Source organism: Monocercomonoides exilis (genome assembly GCF_001643675.1).
Source record: "Monocercomonoides exilis strain PA203 chromosome Unknown scaffold48-729018, whole genome shotgun sequence".
Lineage (NCBI taxonomy): Eukaryota > Preaxostyla > Oxymonadida > Polymastigidae > Monocercomonoides > Monocercomonoides exilis.
Window position 1 is genome coordinate 171,502 of NW_027150593.1, and position 16,429 is coordinate 187,930.

General features: G+C 31.9%; 2 protein-coding genes across 2 annotated transcripts; one reads left to right on the forward strand and one right to left on the reverse strand.

The window, feature by feature from the left end:
- Positions 1–2,423: 2,423 nt before the first annotated feature.
- Positions 2,424–3,648, reverse strand: MONOS_11270 (uncharacterized protein; the record flags this gene model as incomplete). The annotated part of the gene is made up of 3 exons (XM_067863786.1): positions 2,424–2,429; positions 2,591–3,054; positions 3,099–3,648. 3 exons carry the CDS (start codon positions 3,646–3,648, stop codon positions 2,424–2,426), a joined length of 1,020 nt encoding a protein of 339 aa, XP_067721199.1.
- Positions 3,649–15,399: 11,751 nt separating this feature from the next.
- On the forward strand, positions 15,400–16,347 carry MONOS_15422 (uncharacterized protein; the record flags this gene model as incomplete). Its single annotated transcript, XM_067868297.1, has 1 exon — positions 15,400–16,347. One exon carries the CDS (start codon positions 15,400–15,402, stop codon positions 16,345–16,347), a length of 948 nt encoding a protein of 315 aa, XP_067721200.1.
- Between the last annotated feature and the right edge of the window lie 82 nt (positions 16,348–16,429).

Genomic DNA, 16,429 nt, shown 5'->3' on the forward strand with positions numbered 1-16,429 from the left:
TAAAATAAAAATCAGTCGACAATAATTATAAAATATCAGCTGCTACACACTAACAAGTCCATTTCGATCTTTTAATGCAGCACTTTCACAAAAAATGCATCCATAAAACGTTCATTCTTTTATCTTTCGTATTGGAAGAACAATTGTTTGTAAGAAAGATATTTGCTATTAATGAAAACAAACCAAACTCATGAAAAAATTTGTGTTCAGACTATTCTCATGGGAATAAACACTAATATGAAGACAAAACAAAAATAAATCAGAAAATTTTTCATTCATAATATGATGGGAACTATGATCAATTGTGTTTTTGCCAAAAATAAAAGATATTTTTTGCGATATGCGAAGCAATAAAATTCAAAAAATATTTCTGTCCTTTTTTTTTTTTTTTTTTTTTTTTTTTTTTTTTTTTTTTTTTTTTTTTTTTTTTTTTTTTTTTAATAAGTGACCGACAAAGCAAAAAAATGGCATGTCGAGTCGCACAGGTCTAGTGTGCACCCTACACATCACAAAAAAAAGCGAATCCAAAATTTTTGACAATATGAAATTTGATTGTGGGATTGATCAAAAATTATTAATAAAAAAATTTTTTTTCAAAAATGTTTTATTTCTCAGAATATCATTGATGCAAAAGGTTAATATAACTCTTAAAAGCATTGAATGAATTTGTTAATAAGTAATTATCCTTATATATTAATTTTAATTTAAAATTGGAATATTTATGGGTGATTTCTCAAAATTGATTTTTTTCAACAAGAAAAAACATTTTCAAAAAATTCGTCCACCCAAAAGTTTTAAATTATTTTTATCTATTATTTCTTCATAAAATTAATTACGAACATCGCAAATTGCAAGAGAAGCACAGATGTACCTATGCTGATTTTGTTTTGTTAATTTTAGCATGTGGATAATTTTAACAATATAAAAGAGAGAATTTCATCATTGAAGAATGGGCTGTGTGGAAAAAGCGATGAGAACAAAACGTTTTATTGCATTTTATTGTTTTATTAACAACTTAATTTGCATCGCGGAATTACTCGCAAAATGATAAGACAAAAATATTCTTCAACAAAACTCTTCACACAAGCGGATGAAGATTAGAAAAAGGAAGATGACAAAAACAAATAACGCAAAAAAAAAAAAAAAAAAAAAAAAAAAAAAAAAAAAAAAAAAAAAAAAAAAGACAGAAAGAATAAAAACTATGTGGATGGAAATAGAAAGATTATTTGTATTTTTATGAACTGAAGAAAAAATTCTGCCAATGATTCAATACAAAGAAAGATCTGAGCTTTTTTGAATACTGGTTATATTAGACATTGATATTTTGATGTTGCAATTAAATAAGGACTGCAGGTGAATTTATCAACGCAAAGAGTTTTGTGCAAAACGATATTTTTATTTCTCCCTTTTAATTTCTCATCAATTTACTCTCCATAACATCTCTTCAAGATTCACATGCTCTGCATCTCCATTAGTTTGGCTTTTAAAGTGTTAAATTTTAAACTCTAAAAAGTTCACTCAATATTATGTGCTGATTATTTGTGTCAACACAGAATGCTCAAGAAGTTAGAGTCTCAATTTTTGTAATAAACAAATAAACAAAGATTTTGATCAAAATGTTTTTTGAATGAAATGAGTCTATTACAAAATAATTAAATTGTGGATTTTCTATCAAACGTTTGTTTCTTCTTTCTTTTGACGCTTTTGTTTGTTATACAAAAAATGCGATAATTACTCGTTGTGAAATAATAATAATGAAAATTGAATGATCTGATAATTTTTGTTGAAAAAAAATTATAACAACTGATCAAGTGAATTAAACGGCAGCGTAATTAACATTCAATTTTCTTTTTTCTCTTCTTCTTTTCGTCTTCATCACCATTTCAAGTTCTGTATGCCTCCTCTGTCTTCTTCATCCAAACACGAAGCTTCCATTCTATCTATTCCCTTGCGCAACATACAATATATCCGGCAACGGTATTCAGAAATTTTCCCTCAACGGTGCACAAAATTGAGAAATTCAGCTGAAAGATCTGACAAACTACTTGAACGTCAACCCTGACACTGTCCGGTAAAATGGCAAAATTCCATCCGAACAATTGGATGTGGCAGCACATTGCCAATTTGTTCCAACTTTGATGAATTCTAGCAATATTCCTTTTTTCTTTCCTTGCTTCACAGCTCCACAGTTTCCCAGTTCCTCAAATCAATATTGCTCTGTGCTTTTCATCCGTATCCTCGATCCTTTCAAAAGCTGTTCAAAGCACTGCTTTCTTCAAGAAGTCACAAATTACACTCTCCGAGCTATCGTCTCACAAGCACACACTGAATACGTTGCCTTTCAATTCCACTGTTTGTTTTCGCTTTTGACTTGCAACAACATTAGCGTTCATTTCATCTGCTTACACTCCATGTATTTGCATCTATTTCTAATTATTTTGGAAATTTGCCATATAAAAAAATACAATTTGAATTCCATTAATTGATATTTCGATAGGAAAATAAAACATTAACAGAACATCAATAAAAATTCAAAAAAAAATCCGTTGAAGAATCGAAAAAGAAAGAAAGAAAAGAGAATGAAGCAAACTTGAAGCTGGCCAAACGGAACTTTCAGAGGAACTGCAGCGCCGATGCGCGACCAGTCGTTAAGACCAGCCTTTTCCAAATCTCCTTTCTCTCGCGCGCTTTTCACAAGCCCACACCCAAGCCCAGCCAGCCTCCCCAGCGCCGTCCCTCTTGCCACAGCCCAGTTCTCTCCATGCACCCGCTTTTCCATCCTTTTCTTCTCTTCCCAGCTCAGCGCAGAAACAAACGCACAGTGCAGCATCTGCACTGCCACCGTCTCCAGCGCTCGCGCTGCTGTCCGCGCCGCAAGCTCCACCGACCGCTCGCACGCAACAAACCCAACGACCCTCGCGATGAGATGCTTTGCCATCTGGAACAGAACACCGCGCTTCCCCTCAAAGTCAAACGTGATGTTGTGCCCCAGGCAGTTCGAAAAGAACTGCCCGTGCGGCATACGCGATTGCACCAGTTGGTAGAACAGCTGTGCTATCACAAAGCTATGCTCTGAAATTGGAGAGAGGAAAGCATACACTTGTGCTGAGACGGCAGCCCAACCAGGTGCTGGTTGAGGAGATACTCTCTTTGAACACGTTCCACCTGGCGCTGCAGAGCCGACCTGTGTACTCCGCTCGAAGATCCCTGATCCCGAGCAGAGGTGGAATGCGCAGAATCAGAGGACGGAGCACGCACATACAAAGCAGCAGTGCCGCCGCGGCGCGAAAGGAGGTAGTTTCCAGACGCGATCTCGATGCCCCCCTGCAGCAGATACGACATCCACCGGAACGCCGACGACGCTGCCAGCGGGCCCACCGAAAGATCCACCGCACACATCCGCAGCGACTCCCACTCGTCCACAAACACACAATTCGAAACACTAAACACCCCAATCATCCCTTTCCCGTGGCACACTTGCCCAATCGCATTCGTCGCATCCCGCAGAGCAATCGACGGCACACTTTCCTGCGGCACAACCTCCCCTATCGCAACAAACTTGTCCATCCTCTCTCTCTCTCTCTCTGCCTGTCCGAGTTCAAATGCAACTGCACTCCATCCGATGCTAAACACCCACCCCAGCCCCATTCCCACACACGATTTTTCTCTCTCCGCTCCTCCCAATCTCCGCAAACCCTTCACTCTCTAACACTTCATCCACTTTTTCCTCTTCTCAAATGGACTCTCCCCAGCGATCATGATGCTCATCATTCAATCAAACAACATCACATTCGCAGTCAGATTTCCCAAATCTCTTCTCTTGATCCTCCCACGGTTCCACCAGCATTCCCCACAAGTTCATCCTCACCAAAATTATCTGTAAACAATCAGGCGCTTTTCTCAACCAGAGTCAAACTTCCAGTATTCTGTGACCACTCATTCAGAATCTTCCCTTTTTCTTCTTTTTCATCTTTTTCTTTTTCTTTTTCTTTTATTCTTCTATTTTAATTCACCTTCTTCTCCATGCTTCATTGAATATCCTCTTGCATTATCACTTCCTCATCCAAAAACACAATCATGCCCGCCTAAGATATTGATTGCAGCTCCACTCACACTTTCACAAAAGGCAACATAGTTGGATCAAATCGTTTTTTGCTCCGTTGTATCACATCCACGATCGTGTGAGAAAGGATTGATATGGAAGTATCATTTATTCTCGAAGTTGCTTCTATCGACAGAAGCGGAGAAAGTTCAACAAAAGAGGGCACGGTTTAAAAGGCTTTCATAACATATCAATGTTTCATTCTTTTGTGAAGAACAGTGAAGCAAAACAACAAAAATATTAATTGATCTGTTTAAATGGTTGATGCTTGATTTGTAAAAAAGTTCACGAAAATGATTGAAGTACCTTCAATGAAAGCAACACGGTTATCCTCGTGTGACTCTTATTGAAGTCCTTGGTAACTGACAAAGCATTCTAATATTCGATTGCAAGTCCCAATTAAGATTAAGTCGACGATAAAGATTGCAAATCAACTTCACTTCTTTCTTTTCTGTGAACCGAATTTGAGCAGACAACAGCTTTTGAAAAGGCAGGTTTTGAAGCTTGAAAAAACAGAATGTGTAAGGAATAGCGTGAAGAGTGAAGGGAACATTGCTGAAGTTCTTTGACTTTAATTGCTTTTTACTAAAATGTCTTTGCAAACATTGGTAACTCTATTGGAGATTTAAATGCAACATTCACAACAAAATCATGCAACGAAAGGTCACACAGCTGCAAAAGCTTGAAGTTTCACAGAAATGGAAAAAGGATGCAATGGAGTTATTTTAAAAATTGATAAGTGAAAATGAGAAGAAGAACTGTTGAAGAAGAAAAAGATGATGATTATTGAGACAGATATGATGACAGAAGTGTTTTTTGTTTGAGCCAACATTAGACGTATTAAATGACAGCAAAACGAAAAGATCAATCACCGAAACAGAGAATGTTGTGATTGTTGCTTTCTATCCGTTCTTGTGATACAGAAAAAATAAACTTTCATTTTATCTCATTTCACAAGTCTTTGCTCCATATTGGAGCATAGGCAATTGGTCGAAATAATAAGATTGATCATATCCCTTGAATTGTTTATTTTTGAACTTTTTTTTAACAATTTCCAAACTTTTAGAATTTTTGAGATAAAAAAAGTGAAAATAACATTTCAAGAATGGTTTTCTTATTTTCAATGTTATAAAAAAATAATCAAATTTCTGATCTTTTGTGGGAAATGATCAAAATTAATAAATGTTCAATAACTTATGAACAAAGAATAAAGAAGTCGAAAAAAAGAAATTTACTGTTTTATTAAACAAACTCTATTTCTATAAGCTTAAAAAAAGTTTTTTTTGATGTGTCGTGCATGAAAAGCTTGAAAGTCAATATTTTCCCCCATATCTCAAACAACAATTTTCAAAGGTTATTCTATTGTTGATTATGAATAAATCATACATAATAATGATATTAAAATTGTCATTTTTTTCATCATGTTATTAATTCCACTCTGAACAGCGGATAAGATGGAAGATAAACTTAACGCTGTTTATGAAATAAAGGATTTTAATTGTATGGAAGAGAGCAAACTTCGAAAAAGATAATTTGGAAGAGAATGTGAAGAGGCTGGATGAGAGGAATTTTTTGGAATGAAATGCAAGAGGAAAGAATGGACGAGATAAAACTGGAAAAGTCTTGTCGATAAGGAAGAAGAAATCGTGAACAGAACCATATTAACCACAATGGCAATTAAAAAGAGTCGGATGGAAAAGAAGTTTATCATCTGTTTGATTTGATATTCCATGAACTGATGCAAAAGAATAATCGAACAGATTGAAGTGACGATGAAGAACCAATGCGTGAAGATAAATTGGTCCAGAACACTTGATCTTTGTTTTGATATAAGACATAGATGAAAAGCTGTGTGTGTTCTGGAGCTGAGATATTGGAAATAGAAAATAGAAGAAAAGAGAGAAAAGATGGAAGGACAAATTGTGGGCTGTTGGAAACAAACCTGAGGCCAGGATAGCCCTTTCGAAACAAGCAGAAAAGAAAAGAAGGTACAGTCAAAACCGGATATAATCACATCGAATACAATCACATTCGATTATAGTCACATTTTTCCATGCACCGACATTTTTGGCCTATTTTTCATTCATTTTCCATCGAATATAATCACAGGGATGAAAATATATAATCACATTTTAAATTATAATGGGTGATTTTTTCAATGAAAAATCGGTTTTTTGATCAAAATTTTCTAAAAAATCGATTTTTCAAAATAATGTTAAAATAAGTCTGAATAACATAATAAAACAATAAAAATTGTTATTTCTATTGAAAAATGTGTATTTGTCAAGTTTTTTCAAAAATAAAAAAATGACCCAGAATTAATTATTTCTAAAATAAAATTTCATTTTTTTCTGTGTTAAGTCACATCGCTTATAATCACAATCGGATATAATCACAAAAAGTCCTGCAAAAACCGATGTGATTATATCCGGTTTTGACTGTACTGGATGAACATACTCCCCATGAAGTGGTGGCGACTGAAGGCGCTGACGCAACAGGAAACAGAGGCTGGAGGGCTTGGCTTTTGGAAATACGAGGAAATGTGATGGAGACGGAGATAGAGAATTTTGAAACAACACAGTATAATTGTGCGAGAAGAGAAGAAGAAAGAAGAGGAGGACGATCGAAAAAGGTTAAGAAAAAGAGGCATTTGATATATGGAATACAGAAAAAAAACAAGGTGACTTTGTTAGTTTGTTAATACTTTTTAGTCATTAATAATAAAATATCCAGATTCTGTCATCTTGGTTTTTTTATATTTTTAATTTCATTGTCAACTTTTTTCAAATCTTCAATAACAATTCATTTATGTTATTTCTTTTATTCTTTAACAATGCTTTCTTATTTTTATCCAGGTTTCTGTGTAGCGTATAAAGACAAAACAAAAAACACAGAAGAAACAGGGTGTAAAAATCCCCTTTAAAACAAGATAGATAGATAAACGCTTTTACAAAGGCTCTGAGTTGAATTATAGAGAATCACCTCATATTGAAAACTTTTAATCCAACATTTCACCATTTTTGAAGAAATTTTTATTAAAGAGATAAAAAAAAAGTTCAATGAATGTGTTTGTTTTTAAAAAAATTTTATGAAAAAAAAACGATGTGTCTAGAAAAAAACTTTTTTCCATGGAGGAGGAATGGCACGCAGCTTTTTCTGAAGTGTGAAATTCGATTTTTTGGGTGGAACAGCTGTGAACTGCTGAGTTGTTTGGTAAATCTGGCTGTTCCTGACTTGAAAAAAAATTTGTAATTCCTCCTTCTTCATTCTGCGTCTACAAAATGTTGAAGCAATATGTGTTTGTGTATTTGTGTGGTCTCTATTTCTTTTCATTTTATTATCTTTTTACTACAGGTGTGATAGAGGTCTGCCATTTGGTTTGCCTCTTGAAGGAACCGTTAATGTGTTGCACAATCTGTATTTCTATTTTTTTCCGTATTCTCTTTCTCAACAGTGTGAAGCTGGAGATGTTTCGCCACAGAAAAATTTTTCGATTATCCGGGTGCATGGGTTTGCAAAAACAGCGGAGAAGGGGATGGGGGCAATGAAAATTGTGATTGTGAGGGGTGCAGTGTAGAGACGAGGGGCTGCAGCAGAATTTTGTTTTTTCATCTCAATGGCAGTTATTGGCTGTTGTGGCAGCTCCAGCGCAAATACGAATGATTTTGTTGGATGCTCATCTTCAGACCAAAGATTTGCCGTTATTTCAGCCAGCAAAAATATTTCGACTCCAACAGATATCACAAACACACCTGGCAAAGAACTTACCATTACGTTGTCCAAGTCGAAGAAAGAGAGAATTCGTCCCAATCACACTAACTGTCTTCCCTTTCCCAACAAGAGAAATCTTCTTTTCCCCAACACTGATCGTCGCTCCTTCGCTCAAACACTTTCCACTTTGCAAATTGATTGCCTAACTCATCTTTGCTATGCTCAAGTCCACCACATGCCCCACTATCTCGCATGGTGCTGATCGATTTTCCCACACAAATCACAAATGTCATCTCCACCCACCCCAACATGCCGATCCTTTATCCGCTCCATCAACAATCCCTTCTTTTTCGTGTGCTGATATTACCAGCTGCTCCCAGTATAATTACAGGCATCGCACATTCTCTTCTCATCTGTATTCGTTCTGAAACATGCTTTGAACGGATTCTCTGACTCTCAATAAAGGCTGTAATAATCTGCATGTTCTACATCATGCCCATATAGTGGATAGACCGAACATTTGCATCATTGAAGAAGAAGAAATAGCAATAAAGGTTATTGCTCGGAGTTGTTTGATTGTTTGAATAGAAAAACAATACTCCACCTCTTGTTAATGCATTGAACGAAATATGCTGAAAGTTCCTCTTTTTGAATTGTGTGGAAGGAACTGAAGCACAACACACACCTCAACAAAATCTATTTGAAAGAGAGAATAAAGTGAATAAGCACTCAAACACTTAAGTTCTTCCTCCACTAAAACTGTCATTTCCTATTCTGTAAAATCAAAAAACTGAATAAAAAATATTTAACAGTTTGATAGTAAAATTTAAACTATTTTGAACAATTGTTCATAAATCTTCAATCCATCGTTGTGTTATATAATATTTATCACATGATTTCATTAAAGGTTCCTATGAAAACAATAAATGCACGAATAAAATATTTTTGTGAAAAGAACAGCATACGAATAGTTTTTTAACATTATCAGATAACATTAGATAAATAAAAATGATTTAAACAAAAATCACACAAACGAAATTAATGGAAAAAATTTGCAGAGTCAAAAATAGAATTTTTTATTCTTTGCGATCTGTTAGAAAATATTATGGGTTGAGGAAAAATAATAAAAATATCAAGTTTTTGATGGAAGAATTTCAGCTTTTTCCACCAGATGTTTGTTTGCAATAATTATAAATATTAATTATAAGCGAGGATTTTTATAGGCACCAGTTTTTTTATTGGCACCAAAAATTATTTTCATTATCTTCATTTCATTAAAGCTCATAAATCTGTTTCATTACATAAGAACAATAAACATATTAAAATTAAGCTATACGTCAAATATTTTTTTCAAAAAACTTTCTCAGAAAAACGATCTAATAATATTTAACTTTTATATTTCGATCAATGTTTTGCTCGTATTTTCTTGACTGATTGCAGTTGCGAGTTTTTATCACGGAATTCGCAAAAACAACTGTATTTTGCGTATTTGTTACTTATTCGTTATATTTTGAACCATTTATTTAAGTGTATTTTTGCATTTCACCATTTTTGTTAAAACACACAAAATCAAGTGAATGGATATGTTTTGTAAAAAAAGAGCAAAATATATCGGAAAAATAATCTTTTTTGTATATTCTGCATGTTTTGAAAATAAACTTTAATTCAAAATTAAAAAGAAATCAAAGGATCATATTTTTTAAAGAATTGCATTTATTTAAGTAATGACAAATTGGTAGTTATCCAATATCAATAATTTGTTGTTAAAAAAACTTATTAAATATAATACACTTCATGTAAATCGATAAAACATATACATTCACTTGATTTTGTGTGTTTTAACAAAAATGGTGAAATGCAAAAATACACTTAAATACAGATATCGCATAAAATACCGGACATCGCACAAAATACCGGACAAGATCGATTTCACAATAACCGCAAGAGGAAAAATTCTATAAATTTTCTTCAAAATGGATCTCATCAATACAAACTCACTTGACATACAAGACTTTTAAAATCGCTTCATTTGTGCTCAGAAAAAATTATAATTTAATTCTCGGAGAAATAGGATTTTGAGTTTCTCCGAGATTTTAAAAATTATTTTCTCTGAGCACAAATGAAGCGATTTTAAAAGTCTTGTATGTCAAGTGAGTTTGTATTGATGAGATCTATTTTGAAGAAAATTTATAGAATTTTTCCTCTTGCGGTTATTGTGAAATCGATCTTGTCCGGTATTTTGTGCGATGTCTGGTATTTTATGCGATATATGTAAATGGTTCAAAATATAACGAATAAGTAACAAATACGCAAAATACAGTTGTTTTTGCGAATTCCGTGATAAAAACTCGCAACTGCAATCAGTCAAGAAAATACGAGCAAAACATTGATCGAAATATAAAAGTTAAATATTATTAGATCGTTTTTCTGAGAAAGTTTTTTGAAAAAAATATTTGACGTATAGCTTAATTTTAATATGTTTATTGTTCTTATGTAATGAAACAGATTTATGAGCTTTAATGAAATGAAGATAATGAAAATAATTTTTGGTGCCAATAAAAAAACTGGTGCCTATAAAAATACTCACATATATAAATGAAAAATTTTTGAAATGCCTTTCCAAACTGTAACAAAAAAGAACTATACCAAGAAGTAACGGATGTGCAAACTAAAAAATCAATGAACGCTCATCGTTGGTTGAACTCAAAAAGGTGTCTGTTCACTTTGTGATTTCTGGCAAAAAAAGTCACAATTTGTCTATTTTTTTATGTAAATTTTTTTCGTCAAATTTTCAAATAAAGAAAAAATTTCATATTTTAATCAAATTTCAATTCTCACTCACAAAAATTCACAAAGGTGGAAATAATTTCTTTGTCAATATTTTATTTTCTTGACAGGGAAATCAGGTGAGCGGGAACAGAAATTTGATCGAAAAATGAAATTTTCATTTTATTTGAAAGTCAAATAAAAGGAACTTTATAAAATAATTTAGACATGTTTATAAAAAACATTTCGTTTTATGGATGTAAGTTATTGAATCTTACATTTTCAAATCAAATATTTATCACTTTTATCAGAGCGAAAACAATGTTTCTGTATTGATTTCAATTTGCACAATAAAAATGAATGATTAACAAATTCTTATTAAAAACAGCACTTCACACTTCTTCGTGATGTGAAGATGATGCGTATTGATAATTAAAGTTGATAAGGGTAATTATATTTGAATTCTATTTTTTTAATTCAAAAATAACGATTTGAGAATTCACTTTGAAATCTGACATATTTACACTGAAAAGTTTTTTTTTTGAAAAGATACACCAAAAATAATTCAAATTCGAAAAAGAATAATTCAATTTCGTAATTAATTAATTCGATTTCGAAAAAGAATAATTCAATTTCGAAATGTGAATTTTTTTGATTTGTGGAATGAATAACTTGTGTTTGGGGTTATTAATTCAATTAATTTTTATCTCATCAGTAAATTTTGTTTATCAATATGGGACAAAATATTTGACTTCAAGCATATTCATTGAAAAACTATGCACTTTTCATTAACTTTTTGCTATCAAAAAATATGAATTAAATGTGTTCATTTTTTGAAAAATATTTGCGATCACAAAATTTATTGTTGTTGTATGTTTAGCATCTTTTCGCATATTGGAAAATCTTATTTATTTTTAAATCTGATAAAGTTTAAAAATGTTTCAAGTGAAACAATTTTTTCACGCTTAGTGCATGAAAAGCTTGAAAGTCCATATTTTCCCCCATATTTGAAAAATGATGCATTTTCATTCAAAAATTCTCTTTTATTTTGAATGAAGATTTATTGATTGAAGTAAATTTGAAAAGGAAATAAATACATTTTTATGTTTAAAACCGATATTATTCAAAAATTTGCCAATGAAACAATTCCATTATTGTGAAGAAATAATTCAATAATCGTGATTAAATTTTTTCAATTTTTATTTGGTTATTCAATAGAATAAATTTTTATTAAATTATTATTATTTGAGTGATGATTTTCGAAAATGAAAAAAAACAAAAAATTGATTTATTGATTGTTGCAATTAAAAAACAGTTTTCTTTGAGTAATAAAATTTGATTGGTTAAAAAATAACTTGAACTATTCTGAAATCCATTCTCGAGAAATATTAAAAATTTCAGTTTATTAAGAATTACGAAATTGAAATAATCATTTTCGAAATAGAATTATTCTTTTTCGAAATCGAATTAATAAATTACGAAATTGAATTATTTTTTTTTCGAATTAGAATTATTTTTGGTGTAATTTTGTTGAAAATAATATCAAACATTATAATTTTCAACATTATTATACGTTTTTTTTAATGGGGAAAAATACGGACTTTCAAGCTTTTTTTGCTCAAAGCATTGAAAAATTGCTTTTCTCATAACTTTATTTCACTTTCTCAGATTTCAAAAAAAATTTGATTTTTTTATCCGTAAACAGGAATCGTAGAAATCAAAACATAAAGTTTTCCAACATATTACGAGTGTCAAAAAATGGACAGTTTTTTATTGTGTTTTTTGATCAAAAAAAGTCAATGAAAAGTTGATAATTTTTCTGTGAAAATGCCTGATGCAAAATATTTTGCCCCAAATGAATAATTTCTTTTTGACGAAACAAAACCTTAGAAGAATCAAAGCTCCGAAAAAAGTTATGATTTCATAAATAATCACCCATAAGTTTCCAATCTTGAAAAAATGTTTGGTACCGTAGAATGGGGGAAATGAGAAAAAAACAGACACAATGGGAAATATATATATATATATATTTTGTTTGTTTGCAATTTATTATTCATTCCAAAAAGGAAAGAATTGAAGGATTAAAGAAATCAATAAAAAAATATTGCAACAAAATTTGATTCGTTTATTTGAAAAAATTCATTACATGTCCTTATTTTCTCCCTTATGAAAAATGTTGGAGAACTGCTTTCTATTCAGTTAAATTGAAAAGCATTTTTTCTTCAGATGGAAGCAAATAATACAGGGATAAAATCCATATTTGAATAAGAGTGATAAAAAAATCGATAAAAATATACTTAACAAAATAAGAATTAAACTGTTGGAAATACATATTTGTGATGCATGAAGTAATTACTTATTTTTAAGCTCATGTGCACTGCTTTCGTATTTTGAGCGGGTTTTTTCCCTAACAATAATATTTTATATAAAAGCGAAATATTTTAGATACCATTTCTCTACAAAAAAATTGCAATTCACAATTGTTTATTATAACCCTGGGTGACGCACTGACCATTGACGTGGACCTTTCGATCCCTGACTGACGTGAAAATATTTTTCACGTCAGTCAATAATCTTTGTTAAATTGAATTTTGATTTCGAACTTAAAAACGTTAATAATAAAGGATTCTTTTTTCAGTGAGCTTGTTTAATCATTTTTTTATTTTTATTTTATTCTCAAATCAAAAATACCATAATGTGATTTTCACTGACGAAATAGTCAAGATCGGAATTTTGAAACTTATTTGACGTCAGTGACGTCACGTCAGGTCACTCAAAATGTTGGGGTTAGATGAAGATCAGGAACAAGAAAAATTACCGAAGGAATTGCTCGGATGTTTAAGTAATGCTTTTGTTGTATGTTCCATTTCCATTTTATTTCTTTAAAAAAACAAACTGTTTTTTCACTAAAGAAAGATATGTACGAAAAAACAAGAAAGAAGTTGAATGATGCAGGCTGTCAATTTGTGAAATTACAAAAACACTGCGAAACGAAATATGGACCAGGTTTTTGTTCTTTTTTTTAACTTTTATTTTTTTAATTTTTTGTAATTTTTCTTTATGGAAAGTGTATGATCATCCTCGGAAAAAAAATGAATTTCTTTCTCGAATTTCGTTTGAAATCATAGGAGAATCATTATGGATTTCTTTCACTCTTGTTGACGAAAACGGTGTGCCAAAAAAAGATTGTCATAGGAACTATTTATGTCCAAATGCTAAGGATGGATTAGCTTGTGGAATATCAGGAAGAAGAAGTTACTCGTTGGTGGTGAACCACAACTGTGAATTTCTAAAATACAGAAATATTGCACGATACCAAAAGATTCCAGATCAGAAATCATCTTTCAATGAAACTAGATTTTTTCCTAAAATTGATGGACCTTTTGATGCACAAGAATTACAAAAACAGTTTATATCTTTGATATGTCGATGCAATTCATCATTTTTATCATCGTCTTCAAAAGAAATGAATACATTTATTTCTTCATTAATTAGAGCTGGACAAAGCAACCCATCACTATCATCGGAATCAATATTCCCATATTTGACACGCAAGAAAATCGCCCACATGGTTCTCAAAGAAAAATTCAGAGTGGTGAAGGATAAAGAGTCGACAATTAGAAACAGTGGGGTGTGTGTAATGCTTGATGGAGCTTCAGTCGCCAATAGAAAGATCATTGTGATGACAGTTTCTAAATTATCCGTTGAAAGCAGGCCACTATTTTGGGGACTATTTCAACCTTGTGGAATTGTCAACGAGTTCAACAACCTTATTAATAACCTGATAAATGAATTCAGCAAATTTAACGCAATTATCAGAAGTTTTTGTACAGATGGCTTTTCTTCTCAAATTCGAGCTATCGAGAATTTCACAAGCCAGGAAAGCAATGCAGATTCAATTGAAAAAAAAAGTCAGAGTTTTATTCCTTTTCATATTTACTGCTGCAATCACTTGACAAATTTGGTAATCACAAATTTATTTACAAAAGTTCCATTTCTATTTGATCTCAAAACAAGAATGCTAAATTTTACTCAAAAAGCCCATACTCAGCCAATCAAAAACATTCTCAAGAAACATGCCCCAACGTTTATCACAACAAGATGGAATTCGTTGTTCGAAATAGCTTCGTTCATCAGGAAAAAGAATCAAATCATTCAAAAGGAAAATTTATTGGACACGGATAGCCTTGTGAATATCATCAAAGCAGAAGTGTTCTTATTCCCTTTTCATTTGCTTCATATGAATTTTGAAAATGACAGCACCAAGTTGAGTCAAGTTTTCCCAATTTTGTTAAGAGCTTTTGAGTTTTTTTTCTATATTTTAAATTTGGAGCAATTCAAAGAAGAAAAATGGAGAAACTCAATTGTGAACTCACTTATATTGATGCATAATTATTTTTTAGTAGGAACGCGTGGTGAATATATTGCGCTTTCATATGCTGTAACCCCAATTGGCGTTCAATTGGTTCGAAAACAACTCTTTCCTCTCAGAAACTTTTCAACACCATCGTTCTTTGAAAAAGAAGCTGAAATCTCTTGTCTATCCTCTTCAACAAATTCTTCAGTCTTCAGACACATGGCTTCATCATTATTTCATCCTTTGCCTTATCCAGTCGACTTAAATGCAAAAGAGTTTTTAAAATTATTTATTTTAATTCCTTTAACTTAAATTTTTAATATTTGTTATGAATTTTTGAAAACCCAGGATGAATTATAGACCCCAATCCCAGGCTTCATTTTTAAATAAATCCAAAAGTCAATCAGGTTTGATATCATTTTTATGTGTTTATCTTTTGTATTGAGTGCTGATTCATTTTTATATGTTAATTGAAGAAAAAAATGAATTGAACGATATTCTTTTGTTGATTCAGCAACTGGAAGAAACTGATCAAGAAACATATGGAAAGAGAAATGAAAAGAAGCTAGTTATTGGAGAAGAAGATGAAGAAAGCGACGAATTTGGATTATTAGAAGCGGAAGAAAATTCAGTTAACGATATGTATGATTTTTTATTTGAACAACAAATCCCAAGCCAAACTCAAATCCGGGAAGATAATGAAATATCCACAACGTCTGAAATTTCTTCAAATTCAAGCAACTCAAATTCTTCGACACCAACACTTGTGGATCTGAATTTAAATTCTTCAGCGAGTCTTTGTTCACATGAAACGATGAATGAATCACAAAGAGAACTGATGGATATTGATGGAGTCCTTGAAGATAATCAGAAGGATGAAACAACATGTTTGGAAGATGACATTCACGGTCACTATCATTGTTCTTTTGAAGGACATCAGTCAGAATTAGAAGGAGAAGGTGATTTCGATATTGAAGAATTGTTTTCGACTGGTAAATTACCTATTATTACAGAATTCAATGAAGAAAAAGAAACACAAAGCATGAAACAGATAGAGAACACGTTGTTTGTTGATTGGTTTCCTAGGCTTGACGCATATTTTTCGAAATATGCAAAAAAAGTTTTAGGAGACATGGAAAAGGAATACTCAGAAGGTTGCAAGCTGCTGTTTGAAAGGCAGATGAGATCAAAGCCGGATGATATATTTGAAAATAACCCCGAAATTTATTACCAAGTGCTGGCAGCATATGGAAATATTCAAACAGTTTATTCTGGATTGTGCCTTTCGTTAATTGTTTCTCCCTGCAGTGAAGCCAGCTGTGAACGAGTTATTTCCAGAACTAAAAACATAATCGGAGATCAAAGATATTCTTTTAACATGCAAACACTTGAAGCAATCCTTCACATTTGAATTATTTTAGTTTTTGTGTCATTTTTTCTCCATTTCAATACTGTTTTCACTTCGAACAAAGCCTTTCTAAAAATCACACTTG